Below are 22469 nucleotides of genomic sequence, written 5' to 3' on the forward strand. Positions count from 1 at the left end.
CTAAATTTGAGGCCAGCAGGTGTTTATCTAGGATGACTTTATTCTAAAATACAGGCTACTTGGGTTTCAATGCTCAAGAATGACAGAATTTCTTGCAAAGGGCATCCCTTATTCTCACATCTACCTATATTTTCTTTATTCAACCAATTACAGTCTTGCTTTTACAGTAATTTGATGTTTCTTGCACACAACTCCCAATTCAAAGGCTTAGATTCTTAGTGTATTCTGTGGATGCAAAAAACACAGTTCTTACCTTAAAGAGAATAAGAGAGAGCTTATTGTGGAGCCATGTTTGAATGACCATGGTCCAGGGAATGGAGATTTGGGTTATGCCAAATTCCACGTATAACATGGAAGTAGTTTTGTGACATTTTATAGTTTTTAAAGAACCAAGACAATCATAAATCAAGTCAAGCTTAAAATACATTGGTGTGTACATCACGGAGGAAGTTACAAGATGGGAGACACTTTTATATAGTTGCTGATGCTAGCTGGTAACATTCTTAGTTCTTGGGTTGATGGAAGCTAGGAGTCAGCTACGTTGAAAGGTTCCAAAAGATTTTTTTTTTTGTTTTTTTGTTTTTTGTTTTTTGTTTTTCGAGACAGGGTTTCTCTGTGTAGCTTTGTGCCTTTGGTAGCCCAGGTTGGCCTCGAACTCACAGAGATCCGCCTGGCTCTGCCTCCTGAGTGCTGGAATTAAAGACGTGTGTCACCACCACCCGGCCCAAAAGATTTTTATCTGTTAGTCACAGGATGTTAGCTCCAACATAGGTGTTACCAAGGACTGGCTATTCAGTGGGCAAAGCTAGGCCCAGAACGGGTAATTAGCCTCATGGACCAGTATGCAACATTCCAACTTCTCCACATTACTGCAGCTCTAATCAATCTTTGCAGACACACCCTCCTTCCTAGAATTGTCCTTCACAACTCTTTCCTCAGTCACACTGAAATTTCTAGAAAGGCATTTCCCAAAATTTAGGTTAAAAATACTCTATTTCTAAGCATTCTTGTTTCTTTTGTAACGAAACTTCTGGGTTGGGAAATTGACATTTTAGATATATGAACGTTATTCATGCCTAAACACCTTTTACCTCCTTTCTTAAGGCCACCTTGTAGCTGAGGTGTAGAGGGCCAATAGAAACTAGGTTTCCCAGTTACTTTTTCTCAAGAGTAGAGGGGCGAAGGTGAACTGAGCGGATGTTCCCACGAGGGGGCGCGATGTGAGGAGGTTAACAAAGAGACCTAGGCAAACTCCCTGCTTGCAGAACTCCGCGGCGCTCCAGCCTGATGCCAGCTTGTGTGAAGTGGATCTGGCACAATGAGTTCCAAGTTGACTGGGTTTGACTTTGGGGCCCCTCCGTAGTCTGAAAGTGGAGAAGCGAATTCAACATCTTTCCCTGAGTATAAATGTTCGTAGGAGAGAACACATTTTCCCTTGGAGGGTCTCCTTACTAAAGTTAAGAACTTCAAGGCGCCTTTTGTACGGATCACTAGGGCTTTCTCGGCTTTGTGCTGGCCGTACAGATGAAAATGTGTCGGGTACGGCGCAGGCTTAACATACGAATATTCAGCCGCAGAAATCGCGGAGGGTTTGCCCATAAAAAAAATGGCGCGGGCGCGTCAAGCCGGTATAATCACATGCTCACAAGCCTGGCTGAGGGCAAATATGACTTCAGACGGAAAGCGGATGTTGTTATTCACTTCCGGGTGGCGCCCACCGGGCGCCATCTTGTCTTGTTCATGAAGAAGTAGGAGCATCGAAAGGGTTGGGGAGAATTACAGGAACGGTGGCGACTGCAGTATTCCGGGATCGGAGCGGGTAAGCGTTGAACAGTTTACACAAAAGGACTTGCCGGAGCATTAAAATCCTCTCGGGTTGTGTGGCGAAGGTAGCGTGACTTAAGCAGGCTGCGTACGCTGCTCGGCGCGACCGCCGGAACCTCCTTCCCGAAAGCACCGGCGTCCGCCTGCGCTAGTAGAGAGCGCCGCTCTCGCCGAAAAATACGTGTTTTTGTTTAAGGCGAGTGCTCAGGACCGCTTCTTCGAACTAAGAGTTTTTGAGAAGGCAAGGGACTAATTGTTGGGCTCCCGACCGGCCGTTAAGCACTGCGCGTGCGCAGTGAAAACACTTAAGGGGCAAGGAGCGCAGAGGGGCGGAGGAGGCGGGGGCCGGGACCTGGAACTTATACCCGGCGAATCGGACTACGCAGGCGCAGTCGAAGGCGGCTGCGTCTTACTAAAGTGTGATTTTGTTGCTTAGTTTGTTTTTACCCAGTGATGGGTATTATGTGTTAAGCATCACAAAAGGAGACAGGTAGCATCCTGTATTTCAGCTGTTTCGTTCTTTTGTGGGTAATACCGTCATCTAAAAAATTGGGCCCTGAGCAAATTTTGTCTGTGCTTGATTAAATTAACACTCTAAATCTTTAATACTTCATTAATGTTTTCTTCTCTTGACCCTAAGTAAAGCAAAATGATATAAAATTTCTTGAGTACAGCAAGGCAAAACCAAACCGAAATTTCTTGAATACAGCAAGGCAAAACCAAACCACATTTTATTTGTGGGGTGGTTTTTTAAAGCACCAAAGGAGACGTAGTAAATGAGTTCTAGGACATTCTTGAGAGGTACTGTTTAAAACATGTAAACTTGATCTTTTAGGAATTTTGGAGGGGAAGAGGGGTGAGGGGTTGAGACAGTCTCACTTTATGGCCCTGGCTGGCTTGGAACTCACAGAGAGATATCTACCTGCCTTTGCTCTGGAATGCTGGAATTAAAGGCATTTACCACCACACCAAGCCTTAGAATTTTTTTGGGGGGGGGAGGGGGGTTCAAGACAGGGTTTCTCTGTGTAGCTTTGCGCCTTTCCTGGAACTCTCTCTGTAGTCCAGGCTAGCCTTGAACTCACAGAGATCCATCTGCCTCTGCCTCCAGAGTACTGGGATTAAATGTATGGGCCACCACCACCTGGCTTAAGCCTTAGAATTTAACTGTAGAAAAATTGAACAGATAGTATATAACCACCTCAACCTGTTATATTTTCCTCAGCAGCATGCACTTGTATGAAACTTTTGTTAGAATTAATGGAACAATGTTGGTACATTATTAACTGATGGTTTATATCCTTAGTTGTGAAAATCTCTTTTAAAACACTAGAAAAAAAAAAAGGATTTTATTTTTCTGTATGTGTGTGGAGAGAGTCTCTGTGGAAGCCTGAAGAGAGAGTCAAATCTTCTGGAACTTGAGTTACAGATGGTTGTGAGCTGCCATGTGGGTGCTGGGAATTGAACTCTGGTCCTCTACAAGAGTAGCCAGTGCTCTTAGCTGCTGAGTCATCTCTCTAGCCACTATATGCTTTTTTTTTTTTTTTTTTAAAGAAAAATTATTTTATGTCTGGGTGTCAGTACTATAGTTACTCAAATTCTACTTTTGACCATTGCTAAATCTTTCAGGTCTACTGCTCTCCACCAATTCTTTATTTGATTGATTGGTCTTTTGTTTCTTTGTTACTCTGTCACTAAGGCTGGCCTGGAATGCTTATCAATCCTCCTGCTTCAGCTTCTCAAATGTTGAGATTACAGACATGTGCTACTACAGAGCTTTGCTTCATTTCAGTTTAGGGCAAGGACAGGGTCTTACTGTGTATATAGCCCAGGATAGCCTCCAACTCAAAATCTTCTTGCATTTGCTTCTGTACCTCCTTAGTGCTAAGATTACGAGATTGCTAGCTATAAATGGCTATAGAAAATCACATTTTAATTCTCATCTTTTTGTCAAAGTCTGCAAATGGCTTTGGGTTTTTCGAGACAGGGTTTCTCTGTGTAGCTTTGCACCTTTCCTGGAACTCACTTGGCAGCCCAGGCTGGCCTTGAACTCAATAGAGATCCCGAGTGCTGGGATTAAAGGTGTGTGCCACCACCGCCCCGGCGCAAGTGACTTTTGTAAATATTAGTGGTCATCATTGGAACAAGTCATTTTGGGAAACTCAAACAATTGAAGGTTTTATTTTTTTTTTTCCTTTTAAGATTTATTTGATTTTGTATGTGTGTGTAAGTGTGCACATGCCATATGTGTGTGTGTGTGTGTTTGTGCCTGCTTATTTATATGCATGAGTGTGGGTGCCTGTGGAGGTCAGAAGATGTTGGGATCCCTGAATCTGGAATTTCAGGAAGTGTAAGTTGCTCCACATAGTGCTGGGATTGAACTTGGGTCCTCTGTAAGAGCAGCCAGCACTTCTTTGACCATTGAGCCACCTCTTCAGCTCTGGTTTTTGTTTGTTTTCCACTTGCAGTTCTAATAGAGAGTAATTTAAAGACTAAATGATGATTGTTCTGGTTGTATTAGTATTTGGGAGTCACTGTAGCAGATGACTACAAACTAGGTGGCTTAAACAATTGAAATGCACTCTTCCATGGTTCTGACGTGTGAACGCAGAGTTGAAGAGGTGCCTTCCTTGCTTCTGACTTTTGATGGCACCTGTCTTTATGTTATTTAGCTTGTAGACTTGTCCAGTCTCTGGCATTGTAGGCACAGGACATTCTCTGAATGGATGCTTATGTCTGCCCTCACTAGGGATTTGATTAGTGCTCACCCTACCCAAATATGACCTCATCTAAAATTGACTATTGTATCTGCACAGACCCTGGTTTCCAAAAAAGGACAGATATCATGGATTAGGACTTCAGCCTGTCTTTGGGAAGAGTACAAGTTAGTCCATAACTGCAGTGATAGTTTTTCCAACAGTGTGATACTTTTGATGATCAGATGCAACCCTTGGTTATTAAAATTAAGTTGTTTTTCAGATACACCACAATTAACTTGAGCTTGTGAAGGGAAATATTGTCAACAAAGTCTTGTTGCATGAATCATCAGTAATCAGACTTTTCCAAGCTTGAAAAGTCGATGATCTGTGAAAAAAAGTCTAAAAGGAGACTGAATAAGTTGATTCAATCATTAAAAAGATTGTCACATTTATTTATTTATTTTTGTGTGATTATGCATATATGTGTGGACACATGCACCATGAGGTCAGAGGGCTACTTGCAGGAATTGGTTTTCATCTATCACCATGTGGGTTCCAGGTTGGGTAGGAAGTGCCTGTACCTACTGAGCCATCTCATGGCTCTCAATTTTTTTCCCTTTGTGTTGGAGGGATGTGAGGGTGCTGAGGATCATATATAGGCCTTGGATATGCTGGACAAGTTCTTAACTGTATTCTCTAGGCACTAGAAATCAAACTGATATTAAAGAAATAAATAGCAATATTAAAATGTACTTTTCATGGTTAACTTATATTTAGTGGGTAACATGTATGCATGAATGAGTAAAATAACTAACCTTTTAATATAGACAAAATGCTATGGTGAAGCATTCAAGTAATATTTTCTCTTTTCTCAAGAAAATTCTTGTTTGAACCCAAACAAAATATGAGTGTTCAAAACCTTTATTCTATAAGTACTATTTCATACTACCTTTAACTTACAGAGATTTTTAGACAGTGCAAAAATATAGTTAGCATCACTTTGAACAGTTAACATTTACCAAATCATTACCCACCTAATATATGACTAGCATTTCTCATGATAGAAGTCTGTTGTTAAAACTTAGTCGGTCTATATGTATAGTTGAACAGTATTTGGCTTGCCTTTGCCTATCTTAAGGGGAAAAAAAGGTGGATTAAAAAACCCCTTCTGTCGGTGGGTTATATATTTATAGATACAGCCAGTTGCAGATCAGAAATACTTGGTAAGATGGATCTATGCTAAGAATACTCAGATTGTTTTATGTATTGAAAATGCCACTTTCAATAAGGGACCTGGGCATCTTAAAGTTTTGGTATCTTTGTGGATACCAAATCAATCCTCCATGGATACTGAAGTAAGTATGTATGGTTTTTGTTTGGTTGTGGGAAAAGGTCTCAAAACTGGCCTGAAAGTTGCTATGGACATATGTCCAGGCTGACCTTGAACTTAGAGGTTTTGCCCCTTTGTGCTGTCTACCACACTTGGCACCATAATCTGTGTGCTTTGACTCTTGTAAGGAGTTTTAGAGGTTTTGCATTTGTTCTTCAGTATAAAGATTTTATGGTGAACATGAGGAACTAGAGAATAGGGCTTCTAAGTCTTTGTCATCAAATCAGTTTTGCTCTTTTATTAAGTAATCAGTAACCCTTTTATTAAGTATTGTACTTAATAAGGGGTGGGTAATGATTTGGTAAATGTTAACTGTTCAAGGTGATGCTAACTAAATTTTTGCACTGTCTAAAAATCTCTATAAGTTAAAGGTAGTATGAAATAGTACTTATAGAATAAAGGTTTTGAACATTCATATTTTGTTTGGGTTCAAACAAGAATTTTCTTGAGAAAAGAGGAAATATTACTTGAATGCTTCACCACAGTATTGTGTCTATATTAAAAGGTTAGGCTAGGCTTAAACATACAGAAGTATGTAATACTTGATTAATTCATTCTATTTTTCTAATCAAGTTTATGCCTAAATTCTGTTTCTTTTGCTTATCTGTTTTCTATAGACCCCCGCCCCCTACTCCCCTTGGTTTCTTGAGACAGGGTTTCTCTGTGTAACCCTGTCTGTCCTGGAACTAGTTCTGTAGACCAGGCTGGCCTCGAACTGACATAGATTCACCTGCCTCTGCCTCCCAAGTTCTGGGATTAAAGGTGCCACTACCACTTAGCTTTCTATAGACTTTCAATGGAAATCAAAGTTTCGTTTTCATGACCAGCAAGTTATTTCCTTAGGATTAGTTTTCCAAATTTACTCTAAATCTATAAGAAAATGAACAAAGGTAGGTGGTTTGTCTTCTGTCTAGGTGACTTTTGTGTGATTTTTTTTTACTTCCTATACAAGTCATTATGGATTGTGCTTGTTACTTCTCTTTGATTCCTTTTCTCTTAAAGTTTATACATTTCTAAAATTTATACATTTATACACACTATAAATAATCCAAAGAATACAAAGGTATAAAGTGGAAGTTCCCTGATAACTTTTTTCTGCTTCCCTGACCTTTAAGGGGTTTTGTAATTTAGGAATCTTATATACATGCTGTAATATGAAAAAACAAGAAGCTTTAAGTGGTATTTTTTGTGCTGTAATTTTCTCTCACTGAGTTTGTATACAGTACATGTCAGTGTATAAAGCTCTACTCATTTTAATTGCTCAGTAGAGTCCATTTAATTTGAAAATTTGTTAAGGTTTTTTAAAATAGTTTTCCTGTGAATATATTCATCCATGGTTGGGGGTCTCTGAAAGGGATCTTCCAGAAAGAGTATTTGGTGGGCCGTCTTGACCTCATTCAGTAGTCATCAGCAGCTAAATCAGGATTCTTCTGGTTTAGTTATAACATTTTAGTGGGGGGCTGGATGGCTGCTTTGGAGGTTAAGAGCACTGGCTACTCTTCCAGAGCACCCAGATTCAATTCCCAGCACCTATATGGCAGCTCACAGCTGTCTGTAACTTTGGTTCCAGGGGATCCGGCACCCTCACATAGACATACATGTAGGCAAAACACTAAAATGAAAATAAATTATTAAAAAAATATTTTAGTGGCTCTTGATACTTGGGCTTTTATTGTCATCTGTGCTCTCCCACCCCGTATTTCACATCTATTTTTCTCAATCTAAATCTGTCAGACACCATTCCTGGTAGTAGTCTTGAAACTTGGGGAGGAAAGCTTTGGAAAACTGCATGTGTGTGTGTGTGTTTGAAGGAGTTCATTCCTTCCACTAGGCAGGTACCTGGGATCCAACTTAGGAGGTCAGGCCTGGGATCCAACTTAGGAGGTCAGAGCCATCTTGGTGGCCTTTCTTACTGGTTCTTTTTCTGAAAAAGATTTATTTAATTTTTTAAGATGTATTTATTTTATTTTATGTGTATGGATGTTTTACCTGCATGCACATATGTGTACCATCTGTGTGTCTGGTACCCACAGACGTCAGAAGAAGGCTTCAATCCTCTGGAACTGAAATTAGGGATGGTTGTGAACCACTGTGTGGGCGCTGGGAATCAGAATCAAGGTTTCTGAAAGAGCAAGAAGTGCTTTTAGCTGCTGAGCCATCTCTCCAGCCCCTAAAGATTTTTTAAATTATGTGTTAGGTATGTGTCAATGGGTGTGTGTGTGTGTGTGTGTGTGTGTGTGTGTATGTGTGTGTTTTTGTGTGCACACGCGCACACACACACATATACACACACACACACAGCTGCACTTGGAGGCCAGAGGTGTTAGAGCCTCGGGAGCTGGAGTAAAAAGGTGATTGTGAGCCCACTCCATGTAGGTGCTCGAACCAAACACAGGCCCTCTGCAAAATCAGTATGCACTCTTAACTGCTGAACTATTTCAAGCCCTTATTACTAGTGTTTTTCAGGGTGGTGTATGGTGGGGTGCAGGGACATGGTTTGAGACAGGAACTCACTGTGTGGCTCTGGCTGGCCTAGAACTCACAAAGATCGTCCTTCTTCTGCCTCCTGAATGCTGGGATAACGGTGTGTTCTACCATGCTCAATTTGTTCCTGGTTCTTGAACAGGCTTATACATTGTTTGATAAAGTATTATATTAGATATATATGAGGTATTTATATGCTTTATGAGTTTTCAGACTTGTTTACAGAAAAGTGAGTGGTATAAGGATCCACCATCCCCTTATCCATAACTTAGAGTGCACCACCTTCTTTTTCATGTTGTTTAAATGTTAAGAAAAAGATCTTAGAAACTATCTTACTTTCCAGCTTTGTCTGATTACTATTTCTAATACTATTTATTTCATTCTTTAATGCCTATAGCTTTTTTTGGATTAGAAGCTCAGTTAAACATTTGTGGTTGAAACCGTTTAGTGCTTTGGAGAATATAACACTAGATCTTTGAATCATATTTGCATGAATGACATTGGAAGACTTTAAATTTCCGATTTCTCATAAACTTACAGTTTTCTTAATCAGATATTAGATTTGCTATTATGTGTTTATTATTATTGGCTGTGATTACAAGAACAAGCTTCATCTGCTACAGCTATTTGCTACTCTTTTAAAGGAGTTTGGTGATTGAATGAATCACTTTTTATAATTAAAATAATTGGATCTCTAGAGATATTGGGAAAATTATGTATATATACATTATATAATTATATGTATGCCTTCTTTGAGCATAGCGTAGCTGATTAGAACTGTACTTTTAACCAAACTCTGACACCAGCATTAACTTTAAGCTTTCTATTCTTGCATTTCAACCTAAGTCTAGTTGTCTCTGGTAACATTTTGAATGAATTATACTCTTTCATCATGTAAAATATATCATCATGCAGTTTCTGATATATAAGTTTTGAAAATGTAAGAAGTCCCAGCTTTAACTGTGTTTAATTTGTTGAAATTAGAAACGTGAAGGATGTGGGATCAAGGAGGACAACCTTGGCAGCAATGGCCCCTGAACCAACAACAGTGGATGCAGTCATTTCAGCACCAGCAGGATCCAAGTAAGGAACATACTACATTTGGAATCGGGTAGGGGTGGACATCTGGAGATGAGTAGGCTATAGATGATAGCATTCAGATTGGCTTATTGAGTCACTTCTACTTAGTAATGAATGCATTCCCTTTGGAAATGCTTTCTTGAAGGATAGAAAATTTTGTGACAGTTTTACATTTTTAAACTGATAGTTTATGCTGGACGGTGGTGGCACATACCTTTAATCTCAGCACTCAGGAGGCAGAGGCAGGCAGATCTCTCTCTGAGTTTGAGACTAGCCTGGACTGTATAGTTCCAGGAAAGCCTGAGCTACATAGTGAGACCCTGTCTTAACCCCCTCATCTCCCTCTCCCCCTTGCAAAAAAAAAAAAAAAAAAGAAAAAGAAAAAGAATATAGATGTAAAAATTAAAACATCAGGAGCATCATTTAACATTTAATTTAGTTATGGCCAATTTTGTTTCATCATGTGATTTATTTTTGACGTTACACTGTCCTTAGGGAGATTTTTTTTTTTCTTTTTTTGAGTCAGTCTTACAATTAGCACAGACTGGGCTAGAATGTTCTGTATAGCCCAGGCTAGCTTCAGACTCTTCCTGTCTCCATCTCCCAAGTCTACCACATCCAGCCTTTTTTTTTTTTTTTTAATAGCTACATACCATTTTAATGTAGGATTTTATTCTAATGTGAACCAACAGTGATAGCAACAGCAAGACTTCTGGATTTTTTTCTTGTTTATACCTTTCCAGGCTTAAAACAGTTAACATAATCTTGTGTTGTCAAAGTCTTTTCTTAGTAAAACGGCTAGATTTGCTAGATCACAGTTATAGAGTTGGGAAGTTTAAGATATAGTTGGCCAAGTTCTATCTAATTCCATCCATCCAGGTTACATCAGTCTTCTGTTTCATTAAAATGTATGAGAATGTTTATTGAAACCTGACTAAACTACTTTGTTATTAGTAATGATAGGTCTTAGAATTTTAGTATAGATTTTAGAGAGGAAAAAAACCCTGAAAGATAGTAGGAATGATAATTTTGAAGTTGCTGAAGAGGTATTTCTGTCCACAGCAAAGAGTGTAAAAGGACAAATGTGAGAAAGAAGAGGGATAGAAAGTTATACTAATCCATCATATGTAGGCTCAATGGCAGCCTAGAAAGAATAGAACATTCTGAAGGAAGAAATAATTGAGTTTGGTTATTTTTGTACTGGTTTTAAAAGACTTTGTTTCTTTTTAAAAACTCTGTAAACTAGGGTAGAGGGTCATAAATTCTCTATGAGATAATATTAAAATAGAGTAAGAGTGGGTTATTGTGTTTTGTTTTTTTTTTTTTTGAGACAGGCTTTATGTAATCCTGGCTCTCCTGGAGCTCCCTGTGTAGACCAGGCTGGTCTTAAAATCACAGAGATCCTCCTGCCTCTACCTCTGGAGTGCTATGATTAAAGATGTGTGTGCCATTTCACCTGGCTAAGAGTTGTTTTTGTAGAGTCCTTTTTTGAAACTTGTATGTATTTTGGTCTGAGTATGAGTTATTTTCTAAGCATTGTGTAGGCATAACTTTGTATAACAGTTAAATATCTGAAATAAGGGATAATTAAAAAGGGGAAGGGTGAGTGTAGGTGGAGTTTTCCTGTCCCGACCACCTGCTCCCAAATAACTGACTTGGAGACTTAATGTAAATTATAAATGATTGGCTAATAGCTCAGGCTTGTTGCTACCCAGCTCTTACAACTTAACCCATTTCTATGTGCTGCCCCTAAGCTTATGGCTTTTCCCTCTATCCCATTTTGTTTGTCTAACTCGTTCTCCGTCTAGCTGGCAATTCCCCCAACTCGGTCCTCCTTCATCCCAGCATCCTTAGTTTGGTCTCCCTGCCTATACTTCTTTCCTGGCTACTGGCTAATCAGCATTTTATTAAACCAATTTGAGTGACAAATCTTTACAGTGTACAATAGGATTATTCCACAGCAGGTGAAGAACAGAGATGAGGAAGAAAGAAAGGGGAAGAAGGAGGGAGGGAAGAAGAAAGTGAGAAGGAAGGAGCTGGAAGATGGTTCAGGAGTTTAAACTCTTGCCATGCAAGCAAGATAACTGGAACCTATGTTAAATGCTGGTTGAGTAATGGTCCTCCTGAAATTCAGCCTCAGAAGGCAGAGGGCTCACTGAGCAACTAGCTATGGAGACTAGCCTTATCAGGAAACTCTGGGTTTGATTGAGAGACCCTTCCTCAAAGAATAGTGTGGATGAGATAAAGGAAGAGATTACTACCATCAGACCTCCAAATGCATATACACCCATACACATGTTGACAGACATACATGTATACCACAAACACATATACTTGGAAAGCAGAAAAATAATGGAATAATTGAGATGCTTGTTTTACAGAGAAGTGCTGTTCTTTTAGCTCTTGTATTCTTATTGCTAAATTCTGTTAATTTACTTCAGGCCAGATTGACTGGGCTGCTTTGGCCCAAGCTTGGATCGCACAAAGAGAAGCTTCAGGACAGCAAAGCATCGTAGAGCAACCACCAGGAATGATGCCAAATGGACAGGATATGCCTCCAATGGAGTCTGGTCCAAATAATCATGGGAATTTTCAAGGAGATTCAAATTTTAACAGAATGTGGCAACCAGGTTTGTTATTTATGTTTCCCAAATTTTAGGATGTCTTAAAATAAAATGAGTATTAGTAGTAGTAGTACATTATTTTTCATGTTTACATTTATAGCTTCTTGAAATTAATGCTCCTTAAAAATAGGCAGTCTCGATTTGATTTTGGTATTTTTGTGGTTAAATTATTTTGTACACAATCTGCTAGCATTGTGGCACTCAGTTTGATTTTTTTCTTGGTTCTTCATTCCTAGGCTGACAGGGGCTGGGAACACTGGAACCCTCACTTGGCATCTAGGGAAAAGAGAGCACTCTTTGTCTCTCTGTTGCAACCTCTGGCCTTTTCAGAAGCAGCACTGGCAGAATAAAACATGTCTAGCCTCTAAGTAAAGACAAGTTGTGCCACTGTATGACAAACAAGCTGTCAGACATGCTGTTCTCCTGTCACCACCCACCTTTCTCCTCCCCTTTTTCAGATAGGGCTGCTTTTCCATACGTTCTTGGCTGTTTTGTTTTTTATTTATTTTTAAGCTTCACAGTATAATTTAGATTCCTTAATGCTAATTCAGTTTTTTATGATTGCGTTATTATTTTTAATAATCACGTCACACTATCTATAGAGATTTCACACTTGGATATCCTGCTGAGGAAGTCATAGCCTCCGTTTGCTATTATTTATTAATTTTTAAAATGTATTTATTTATTTTTTTATGTGTATTGGTGTTTTGCCTGCAAGTATGTCTGTATGAGGGTTCTAGATCCCTTGAAAGTGGAATTACAGACAGTTATGAGCTACCGTGTGGGTGCTTGGAATTGAGCCCAGGTCCTCTGGAAGAACAGCCAGTGCTCTTAACTACTGGCCCTTTATTTATTATTTACTATTATTGATGAGAATAGAAAGCATAGGATATATTTTCAATATTTTTAAAAGAGAAACAAATATTCTCATCTTTGATATTGTGAAATGGTTGATTTTTTTCTTCTAGAATGATAAATTTTCCCAGTTTTGAAAATATTTTAGTTCACAAGTTGAAGTTTACTCATCCTGGTATCACTGGTTTTCCTTTCATTCCTGCTATATTTAGTTTGACCTTATTGGGTTTTTTGTTTGTTTGTTTTATGACGCTAAGGAACTTATTAACCTCTGCGTGCCTCAGTTTCCCCTTCTGAAACAGAATACTAGAATTTCTCCCTACCTCACAGGGTTGTTGTGAGGATAAATGATGTATTCATGAAAAAGGAATAATATAAATTTAAAGTGATATTTTTATGTTGTTGCCATTGAAAAGTAACGGAGCACTTCATCCAAGAGTTGCTTTGGAATTTGTTAAATTTGTTAAAAATACTTTTTGGACCTGAGTGTGGTCTCTCTCAAATGCCTGTAATCCCAGCACTGGAGAGGCAGAGGCAGAAGGGGCTCATGGTTGAAAAGTTCTATGGAGAAAGTTCCAGGTTAGCTTGGTCTGCATAGCAAGATTCTTGTCTTAAAATACCGAAACAAAATAATAACTTTGGGAATTTTGTTTAGTGTGTGAGTTAGAATGGAGTTAACTTATTTGAATTACGTATGAGGTAGTGTTTAATTCATTGCTTATTTTTAAGATAATACAAAAGGAATTTGGCCAAAATGTCATAAGTTGCTTTTTAAAGTCTGTCTTAACTTTCTCTAGCTTTCTTGAGATCTTAAAAATTGTATTGATTTTGTTATAACCCCTGTTGAATGTCTTTATGCCTAAATCCTGAATAGAATGGGGAATGCATCAGCAGCCCCCACACCCCCCTCCAGATCAGCCATGGATGCCACCAACACCAGGCCCAATGGACATTGTTCCTCCTTCTGAAGACAGCAACAGTCAGGACAGTGGGGAATTTGCCCCTGACAACAGGCATATATTTAACCAGAACAATCACAACTTTGGTGGACCACCTGATAATTTTGCAGTGGGGCCGGTGAACCAGTTTGACTATCAGGTGAAAGATATTTTGTTACTTTACTATCATAGACATGCCCGTAACTCATTTTTTGGAAATGTCTCGTCAAGAATTTCTAAGATGTGTGTCATTTTCAGGATTGTACAGATAAGCACATAAGCAGTGTCAGAAAATTTATCAACATTTATTAAAATCATTAGATTTTTTTAGTTGACTAGGAAAATGGTACAAACAAACAGGGAAAAAATTAAGATAAAGTGAAAAATGTATAAGTGCAAATAGTAATATGTCTTGTTTTCCAGTTTCAGTGTGATATGTTGAAATGTTATAGGTGAATACATTATATGTTAATAATAGATTATGAATAAGACAAAAACACAATGACTGTAGACTATTCCTAACTGCCATACCTTCTATGGAGAATTATTACTGTTTTTTTCAGTGTTTTCTTTTTTTTTCATTCTTATACAACATATTATTGGAATTGTTCTTGCCTTTTTTTGTGACATTTAGCTCATTCCTAGGGACATAGAACTCTATGGAGAATAGTGTTATTGTATGGGCTTTATTTTCTTAATCTGCTTTGCTAGGGTCTACCCTTAAAAATCTAGATGTCATCAGGAAGTGGCGGTGTACACCTTTAATACCAGGACTTGGGAGGCAGAGGCAGGTGACTCAAGGTCAGCCTGGTCTACAGAACTAGTTCCAGGACAGCCAGGGCTGCACAAAGAAACCTTGTCTCAAAAAAACAAACAAAATATCTAGATGTCATTGTGAAAAAACTAATTATAGTTGTCTTTATGCACTAAACTATCATAATTTAAAATGTTTAGAAATTGCATATTTAAGCATTAATTGTAAGGTGAATTTGATAATATGTTCATCTTGAGATGGTAGTCCTCTCATTAATGCATGATTAGATGATTATTAGACTCACACGTGGAATTCACCTATGACAGTTATTGCTCTGTTATGAAGGGATGTAATGACAAGGAGCCCCATTCTCACCCTAGCTTAGTCCAGTGAAGCCCGTGTGAATAAGGGAAAGAGCCTGTTGGCAGCTTTCTCATAAAAGCCTTCTAAAAGTAGCAGATTTTCAAAACAAACATTTACCATAGTAGTTAATTCAGTATGATTTTGGGGGTTGTAAAGAAATAAATCCTGTACCACTTCAGAACCCACTAGCAGTGGGAAGTTAAAACTGACAACAACAGAATTGTTCTATGTAGCTTTTGTCTAAATAAAAAGTGTGGTGGTACCTCCTGTCACCCCAGCACCTGTGAGGCTCTTTAGTTTCAGGTTAGCCTTGGACACTTCAAGTTCAAAGCTAGCCAGGGCTATATAGCGAGAGCTTTGAGAGAGAGAGAGAGAGAGAGAGAGAGAGAGAGAGAGAGAGAGAGAGAGAGAGAGAGAGAATTTTTGATGTCTTCATAATGTGAGGGTTTATGAATGAATTTAGTATGAAACGGTTCATATACATATATAACTATGTATGTGAATGTGCCTTTCTATAGTTGTTAAATAAACTATCAGCTGGGTTATAGAATGCTATTTGTATTTGCTTAGGCAGAAAAATCCTTATCTTTCTTTAGAAAAATAAGCCTAGGTTCTTGGGGCTGCAGAAATACTGCTGGATGTTAGAACCATGGAATTATTGGATTTGCTGCACACATGGATTTCTACTGTCCCATTTCATAACACACGTGTGTCCCAGAGGGTATATGTACTAAGTTGAAGAAAATTAAAATGCAATACTCTTTCAGCATGGGGCTGCTTTTGGTCCACCGCAAGGTGGATTTCATCCTCCTTATTGGCAACCAGGACCTCCAGGACCTCCAGCACCTGCCCAGAATCGAAGAGAGCGGCCACCATCATTCAGGGACCGGCAGCGTTCACCAATTGCACTTCCTGTGAAGCAGGAGCCTCCACAAATTGGTAGCTATTTAAATATGTTCCATGAACCACATTAGCATGATATTCTTATCACTGTAAAAACCATGTTTTGGTTTCCTAAGGTGTTCTAGCACCTCTTTGATGTGGTAGAAATAATGACATTTTAAAACCCTATCATTTTATAGTCACGAATCTTAAACAAAAAGAGAGAGATACTGATCTAAATGTAAAAGGTATTGCTTTTTTTTTCATATTATTTGCCTGAAATAGTAGTTTGTGATAAAATGTAGGTTTTTGATAACCATAGCATCTTCAGTGTTGATAGTTCAGTGTTCTCTGCCATGGGTCTCCTTCCAGTCTTAGTTACGGATACACTTCTGTCATATTGGTTTCCTTTAATTATTTACTTCCCATGAGTACCTTAACAACAGCAACAAATCAATTTTTAAATGCTATTCAAGCTAGTAATGACAAGTTACATATTTAGTCCACATTTTATCTTGAAAGTTTCAAATCACCTACCATTTAATGGGCTAGGAAATAGACCTTTTAACACCTTAGGAAGATTCTAAAACTTACTGCTTTTTTATTTTAACTAGATGAATTCTTTTTTTTTTTTAATTTATTTTATTTATGTATTTTTCTTTCTTTTTTTTATGTATGAGTGCTCTGTCTGCATGTATGCCTACATGTCACCAGAGGGCATCAAATCACATTATAGATTGTTATGAGCCACCATGTGGTTGCTGGGAATTGAACTCAGGACCTCTGGAAGAGCATCCAGTGCTGTTAACCACTGAGCCATCTCTCTAGCCCCTAGATGAATTCTTAGTATGAAAATGAACTGTGTGGGCTGGAGAGGTGGCTCAGTGGTTAAGAACACTGACTGCTCTTCCAGAGGTCCTGAGTTCAATTCCCAGCAACCAAATGGTGGCTCATCAACCATCTGTAATGAGATCTAGTGCCCTCTTCTGGCGAGCAGTCATACATGCAGACAGAAAATGAACTGGGCTTTTGTTTGACTCTGCTCTGTTATCATACTTAAGGAAGCAGCTTAAATTTGAGTCTGAATTAGCCTACATCACTGGCTTTTTAACCCTGAGCAAGCACATCATTTTATTTCATTGAACTTCAGTTTCCTCACCTAGGAAAGAGGTTGAGCAATAGTAGTGATCTCAGGGCTTTGTGCGCAATAAATGAGGTAACACTTCAATGCACTCTGGTGCCCTCCTGCTGTTCAAAGGAATGGCTTTTAAAGCACAACACTAAAGGAATTTTGACTTTTACTCATGGCAGTGGTAAAAGCTCAAAACTTTGATGATAAAGATTTTTACTTAACTGACATGAATTTTTTTCTCTTGTATGAAATAGATGCAGTAAAACGCAGGACTCTTCCAGCCTGGATTCGTGAAGGCCTTGAGAAAATGGAACGTGAAAAACAGAAGAAATTAGAGAAAGAAAGAATGGAACAGCAGCGTTCACAATTGTCAAAAAAAGAAAAGAAGGCCACAGAAGATGCCGAAGGGGGAGATGGCCCTCGTTTACCCCAGAGAAGTAAATTTGTAAGTAGATCTTGACGTGAAACTGATAATTTTGTCTGTGTGAAAAGTGGCTTGAGGCCTACAGAAAAATACTTATTTTCTTGAGAGTCCTTGGGGTAAGTATATTGAGGTTTGGGGTTTGTTGTTGATGTTGTTTTGTGTTTGTTTCACTGAGATAGGATCTTGGTTTTTGGCCCAGGCTGGCCTCAAACACTTCGTCGGGCTGCTGTTGAAATCACCGTCCTTCAGTTTCCCAAGTGCAAGGATTATATGTGTGTGCCACTATGTCTAGTGGGATTTATATTTTTATGTGTATGTTATTGAGGGTAGGTGGAAGAAAAAAGGGAGGAGGCAATAAGTTTAAAAAGTTTATCCTATAAAGATACTCCATAATTCTGGTTAGTTTTTATGTTAATGTACAACTCTATATTTTTATTAAGGTGCAGCCAGCTCCCTAACGGGTCATACAAAACAAAACAGTGTTAAATAGCATAGAGAAATTAATTTACCTTTCAATAACTATTTAATGCATATGTTTAACTGATGATTTAGGTAGATATTTAATACATACTTCTTTTTTTGGTTTTGTTTTAATTTTTCAAGACAGCATTTCTCTGGCTGTCCTGGAACTTGCTTTGTAGACTAGGCTGGCCCTGCACTCACAGAGATCCTTCTGCCTCCACCTCCCGAGTGCATGTTGGGATTAAAGACTGTGCCACCAATCCTAGTCTAAATACATACTTTTAACTGAGGCTTTAGTAGTTTTTATTCTTTTTGATACAAGCATTGACAGTTAAAAGGCTTTAAATCCTTTTAATATTTATTCATCAGTTATGTGGCATGAGTGGTTTAGGAATTTTTCTGTTCTGTAGTGATGTTACCTGGTATGATAGCCAAGCCGGTGACCACTGTATATCTTAGGAAATGAGCTGTCATTTCAAGGCTGATAACTGCCTCAGAAATAAGACTTAAGTACAGTAGGAGTACATGTGCTCTGCATTTGTTTTGCTTATAAACATAAAATTCATTTTTCTCAAAAGACTCATGCCAAAGCTTTTGTTCTGTATGTTATGAAAACAAGAAACATCAGGAAAGGGAGAAAATTAACCCTGAATAAAAATAATTGACCTCTAGGGTACTCGGTTGGTTGGTTAGTTTTGGTTTGATTGTTTATTTAAGTGTAAGCTTTTGTTTAGAGTAGAGGTTCTCAGCCTTCTAATGCTGTGACCTTTAATAACTCCTCAGGGGTGACCCCAACCATAAAATTAGTTTTGTTGCTACTTCATAACTGTAATTTTGCTACTGTTATGAATCGTAATGTAAGTATCTGTGTTTTCCAATGGATTTAGGTGACCCCTGCTTGACCCCTAACAGGGTTGCTATCCACAGGTCCAGAACCACTGTTTTAGAGATTGTGTTTTCTTCCGTTTTCCTAAACATGTTGGGTTTGTGTTGCATGTATTTGTTCCCTGGTTCCAGTATTCTACACATGGTAGTATTTAGATGATCATCTGTTTCTTTTGGTTTTTCGAGACAGGGTTTCTCTGTAGAGTTTTGGTGCCTGTCCTGGATCTCGCTCTGTGGACCAGGCTGGCCTCAAACTCTCAGAGATCCCCCTGGCTCTGCCTCCCGAGTGCTGGAATTAAAGGTGTACACCACCGCCGGCAGACCTAGTTTCTTATCTATTTGTCCAGTATGTAGTCAAAAAGACGTAATTTAGTGGTTAAGAGCACTGGTTGCTCTTCCAGGAAACCTGAGTTGGATTCACATGACAGCTTAACCATCTATAACTTCAACCCTAGGAGATCCAATGCCTTCTTCTGGCCTCTACGGACATATGATGCACAAGACAGAACATCTATACACATAGAATAAAAATGAAGGTTAAAAAATTTTTTTTTGTAATAAAGAAAGAGAAAACTTAGTTTCAGGCACAGCAAGCTGAGATTTTTAGTTATGGCCAGAGATTTATTATTATTAAATCATGTTAAGTAATAGAAAATTAGTTAAGTATATAATACTGTAAAAATTAAACTGTGGTCCATTTATCCAAAGTTCTACCAGCCATTTGTTTCATCATCTCTGCATATGATGCATTCCTTATTATTTACAAAATAGATCAAAATTCGTAATAGAGAAAAAAGTTGAAATGAAAAAGTAACTGCTTTTCATAAACCTTTTTATGGCTAAGCATGGTGGGAAACACCTTTAATCCCAGCGCACAGCTGGTAGAGGCAGGCGGATCTCTGAGTTAAAGGCCAGCCTGGTCTACAGTCAGGGATATGCAGAGATACCCTGTCTAGAAAAAAACAATAGCAACAAACCTAAACTTTTTATAATCTTACCCCCTAGGTTACACTTTCAATTACTAAGTGAAATAGTACAAATTAGAACTTGGTATGGTGGCATATACTGTGGTCTCAGTATTCCCAGGGGATGAAGCTGGGTCATGAGTCTGAATGAATCTGGTTTCTTAAGGAAAAAAAAGTTGAAAAGATTGTCTGAAATATATAATAAGAACAATTGATGTAACTTAAAGAGGTTGAAGGTAAAGGTTAGCAATAGACTACATGCTTACCATCTTTGAAGCCAACACCAAAAGAAGAGTAAAAACTAATTTAGGAAGCAGTTTCTCTTCATACTTGTTTCCTCAACTTTCTATTATGGTGAAAAATCTGTGCTCCCTGCTGGTTCCATAGGATAGTGATGAAGAAGATGAAGATGCTGAAAACACTGAGGCTGTGAGTAGTGGAAAAGTTACCAGAAGTCCATCTCCGGCTCCCCAAGAAGAGCACAGTGAGCCAGAGATGACGGAAGAAGAGAAGGAGTATCAGATGGTAAGTGTTGTGTTTCTTAATGCACAAGCGTTCCTTTCCAATTGTTTTAAACTGTTGAGTGGCTATTGAAACTGAGAACTCTGAAGCAGTTGTGAAGTGTTTATTCAGGTATAGATGTGTAAAGAATGCTGATAATGCTCCCCAGTACCTCTCCCGCCCTCTAAAAATCTGTGTAATACATGAAGTATAAAACCACAGACTATAAAGTAATTAACTATGTCTTTTTTCTAAGTATTTTTGAAATTATAATCATATTCTTTCCCCCTTTCCTCCAGTCCCCCCTATGTATACTTCCTTTGCTCTCAAATTCATGGCCTTTTTTTTCTTAATTGTTATCACACACACACACACACACACACACACACACACACACACACACACACACACTCCTAAGTGTATAATACAACAGCTTAGTCCTATTAGTGTTACCTGTATGTATGTGACCTCATGTTACCTGTATGTATGTGACCTCAGGGCTAACCACGTGGTATTGGATAACCAATTTGAACAATGCTCAGAGGACCTGCACTGGATCTGACTTGAAAGCCTCCTCTCTGAGGACTAACTTTCATGGTACTAAAAGGCCATGCAAGCTTCCAAGGGAGGGAAGCCACCAGTGCTGTACCCAGCTATGACACGACAACAATGACAAGACACAGAAATCCTAATGCGTAGTGGTGGCATATATACCTTGGTGGCAACCAACTCCTCACTGCACTTCGGGCCCATTCAGCAAGAGGGAAACATGCCTGGTACTGAAACCTAGCCAGCTACCTGGGGCTAGTGAAGTCATGGATCTTGGAGGAACCTACAAGTGCCACTTTACTAAACCAACATAACCCCTAACAGCATTCTAAATATTTATCCATACACCCACAGATAAGTGTAGTGCTCACCCCTAATCAAAGAAACTTCTCTTTGCAACAGATAGAGCCCAAAACTTAACAAAATGCAGAGAAACACAGGTTGTGTGATGCTTAGTCACAACTGATAGATCTGCAACACAGTTCCTGCACCTATGGCTCAGGAATCATTGTGGAAAAAGGGAAAGAATGATTGTAAGAGCCAGAGGCACAGGAAGTTTGCTGTGAGAGTGTATTTTCTAGAAATGTCAGGCAGGCTGTACCCTTGAAGTCTCGTCAACATGGCTAGCTAAGCAAGACCTGAACAAGGATAGCACCAGTAGACATGGTGACATGGAAATGGGAAAGCTCAAAGGACCTCAACCTTAGACAAAGAACTACATGCAGCTAAGAAATGAGGAGAGTAGGAAAAATGATCTTCCCCAGGGAAGAGCCGCCTAACCTTGATATTGGTTATCCATTATCAAGTCTATTTCAAATCTATATTAATAATGGCAATATAATTAAATAATACTTAATGGGGTCAACAAGTTGGCTCAGTGGATAAAAATACAGTCATGCAAGTCCTTAGAACTCATGGTCGAAGAAGAGAACTGATTCCAAAAATTGTCTTCTGACCTCTGCACGTGTACCTTACTGTAAATGGAGGTTTATCTGTCCTGCCCGGTCCCACAGCTGCTTTTAAAATAATCACTCAGAGGCTTAATATTAATTACAAACCGTTTGGCCTATTCCTCAGGCTTATTGCTAACCAGCTCTTACACTAGCTCTTACACTTAACCCATAATTCTTATCTATGTTTAGCCAAGTGGTTGGTGGCATGTTACTTTAATTTTTACATGCCTTGCTTCCTTGGTGGCTATCTGGTGCCTCCCCACTCTGCTCTTCTTTCTCCCTGTATCTCTGCTTGGATTTCCTACCTGGCTCTATCTTGCCTTGCCATAGACAAAAGCAGCTTTATTTATCAACCAATAAGAGCAACACATATTCACAGTGTACAGAAAGACCATCCCACAGCACCTAACACAATCACACAATAACAAAATAATTTTAAAAATAATTTAGTATATATGAGGCTTGAGAACATTTATTGATTTTTTTTCCCAGTTTTTTTTTTTTTTTTTTTTTTTAATGGAAATGGTGAGAATGATTAAAAGAATATATGGTCTAGGAAGCAATAGGGAATTGTCTTAGTTACTTTTCTATTGTTGTGGTAAGACACCGTGACCAAGCCAACAAAAAGAAAGTTTATTGGGGACATACAGTTTCAGAGGATTAGAGTTCATTATGGTGGGGAGCATGGTGGCAGGCAGGCAGGCATGG

General features: G+C 38.7%; 1 protein-coding gene across 3 annotated transcripts in view; it reads left to right on the plus strand.

Annotated features, from left to right (window-relative positions):
* Nucleotides 1-1685: 1685 nt before the first annotated feature.
* Nucleotides 1686-22469, plus strand: part of Pnisr (PNN interacting serine and arginine rich protein) — a 28724-nt gene continuing 7940 nt past the window's right edge. Inside the window, exons 1-7 of one of the 3 annotated variants that reach the window (XM_006979257.4) lie at nt 1686-1819; nt 9379-9477; nt 11916-12104; nt 13828-14051; nt 15776-15947; nt 17277-17467; nt 20146-20283. In XM_006979257.4, the coding sequence (XP_006979319.1) occupies nt 9390-9477; nt 11916-12104; nt 13828-14051; nt 15776-15947; nt 17277-17467; nt 20146-20283 (1002 nt within the window). In that variant the 5' untranslated portion in view covers nt 1686-1819; nt 9379-9389. Of the gene's footprint in view, nt 1820-9378; nt 9478-11915; nt 12105-12334; nt 12475-13827; nt 14052-15775; nt 15948-17276; nt 17468-20145; nt 20284-22469 lie in introns of those variants that run through there. The other 2 variants (XM_042270927.2, XM_042270928.2) reach the window with 2 other exon arrangements.

The sequence above is a fragment of the Peromyscus maniculatus genome, chromosome 2 (assembly GCF_049852395.1).
Source record: "Peromyscus maniculatus bairdii isolate BWxNUB_F1_BW_parent chromosome 2, HU_Pman_BW_mat_3.1, whole genome shotgun sequence".
In the NCBI taxonomy this organism is placed as follows: Eukaryota; Metazoa; Chordata; class Mammalia; order Rodentia; family Cricetidae; genus Peromyscus; species Peromyscus maniculatus.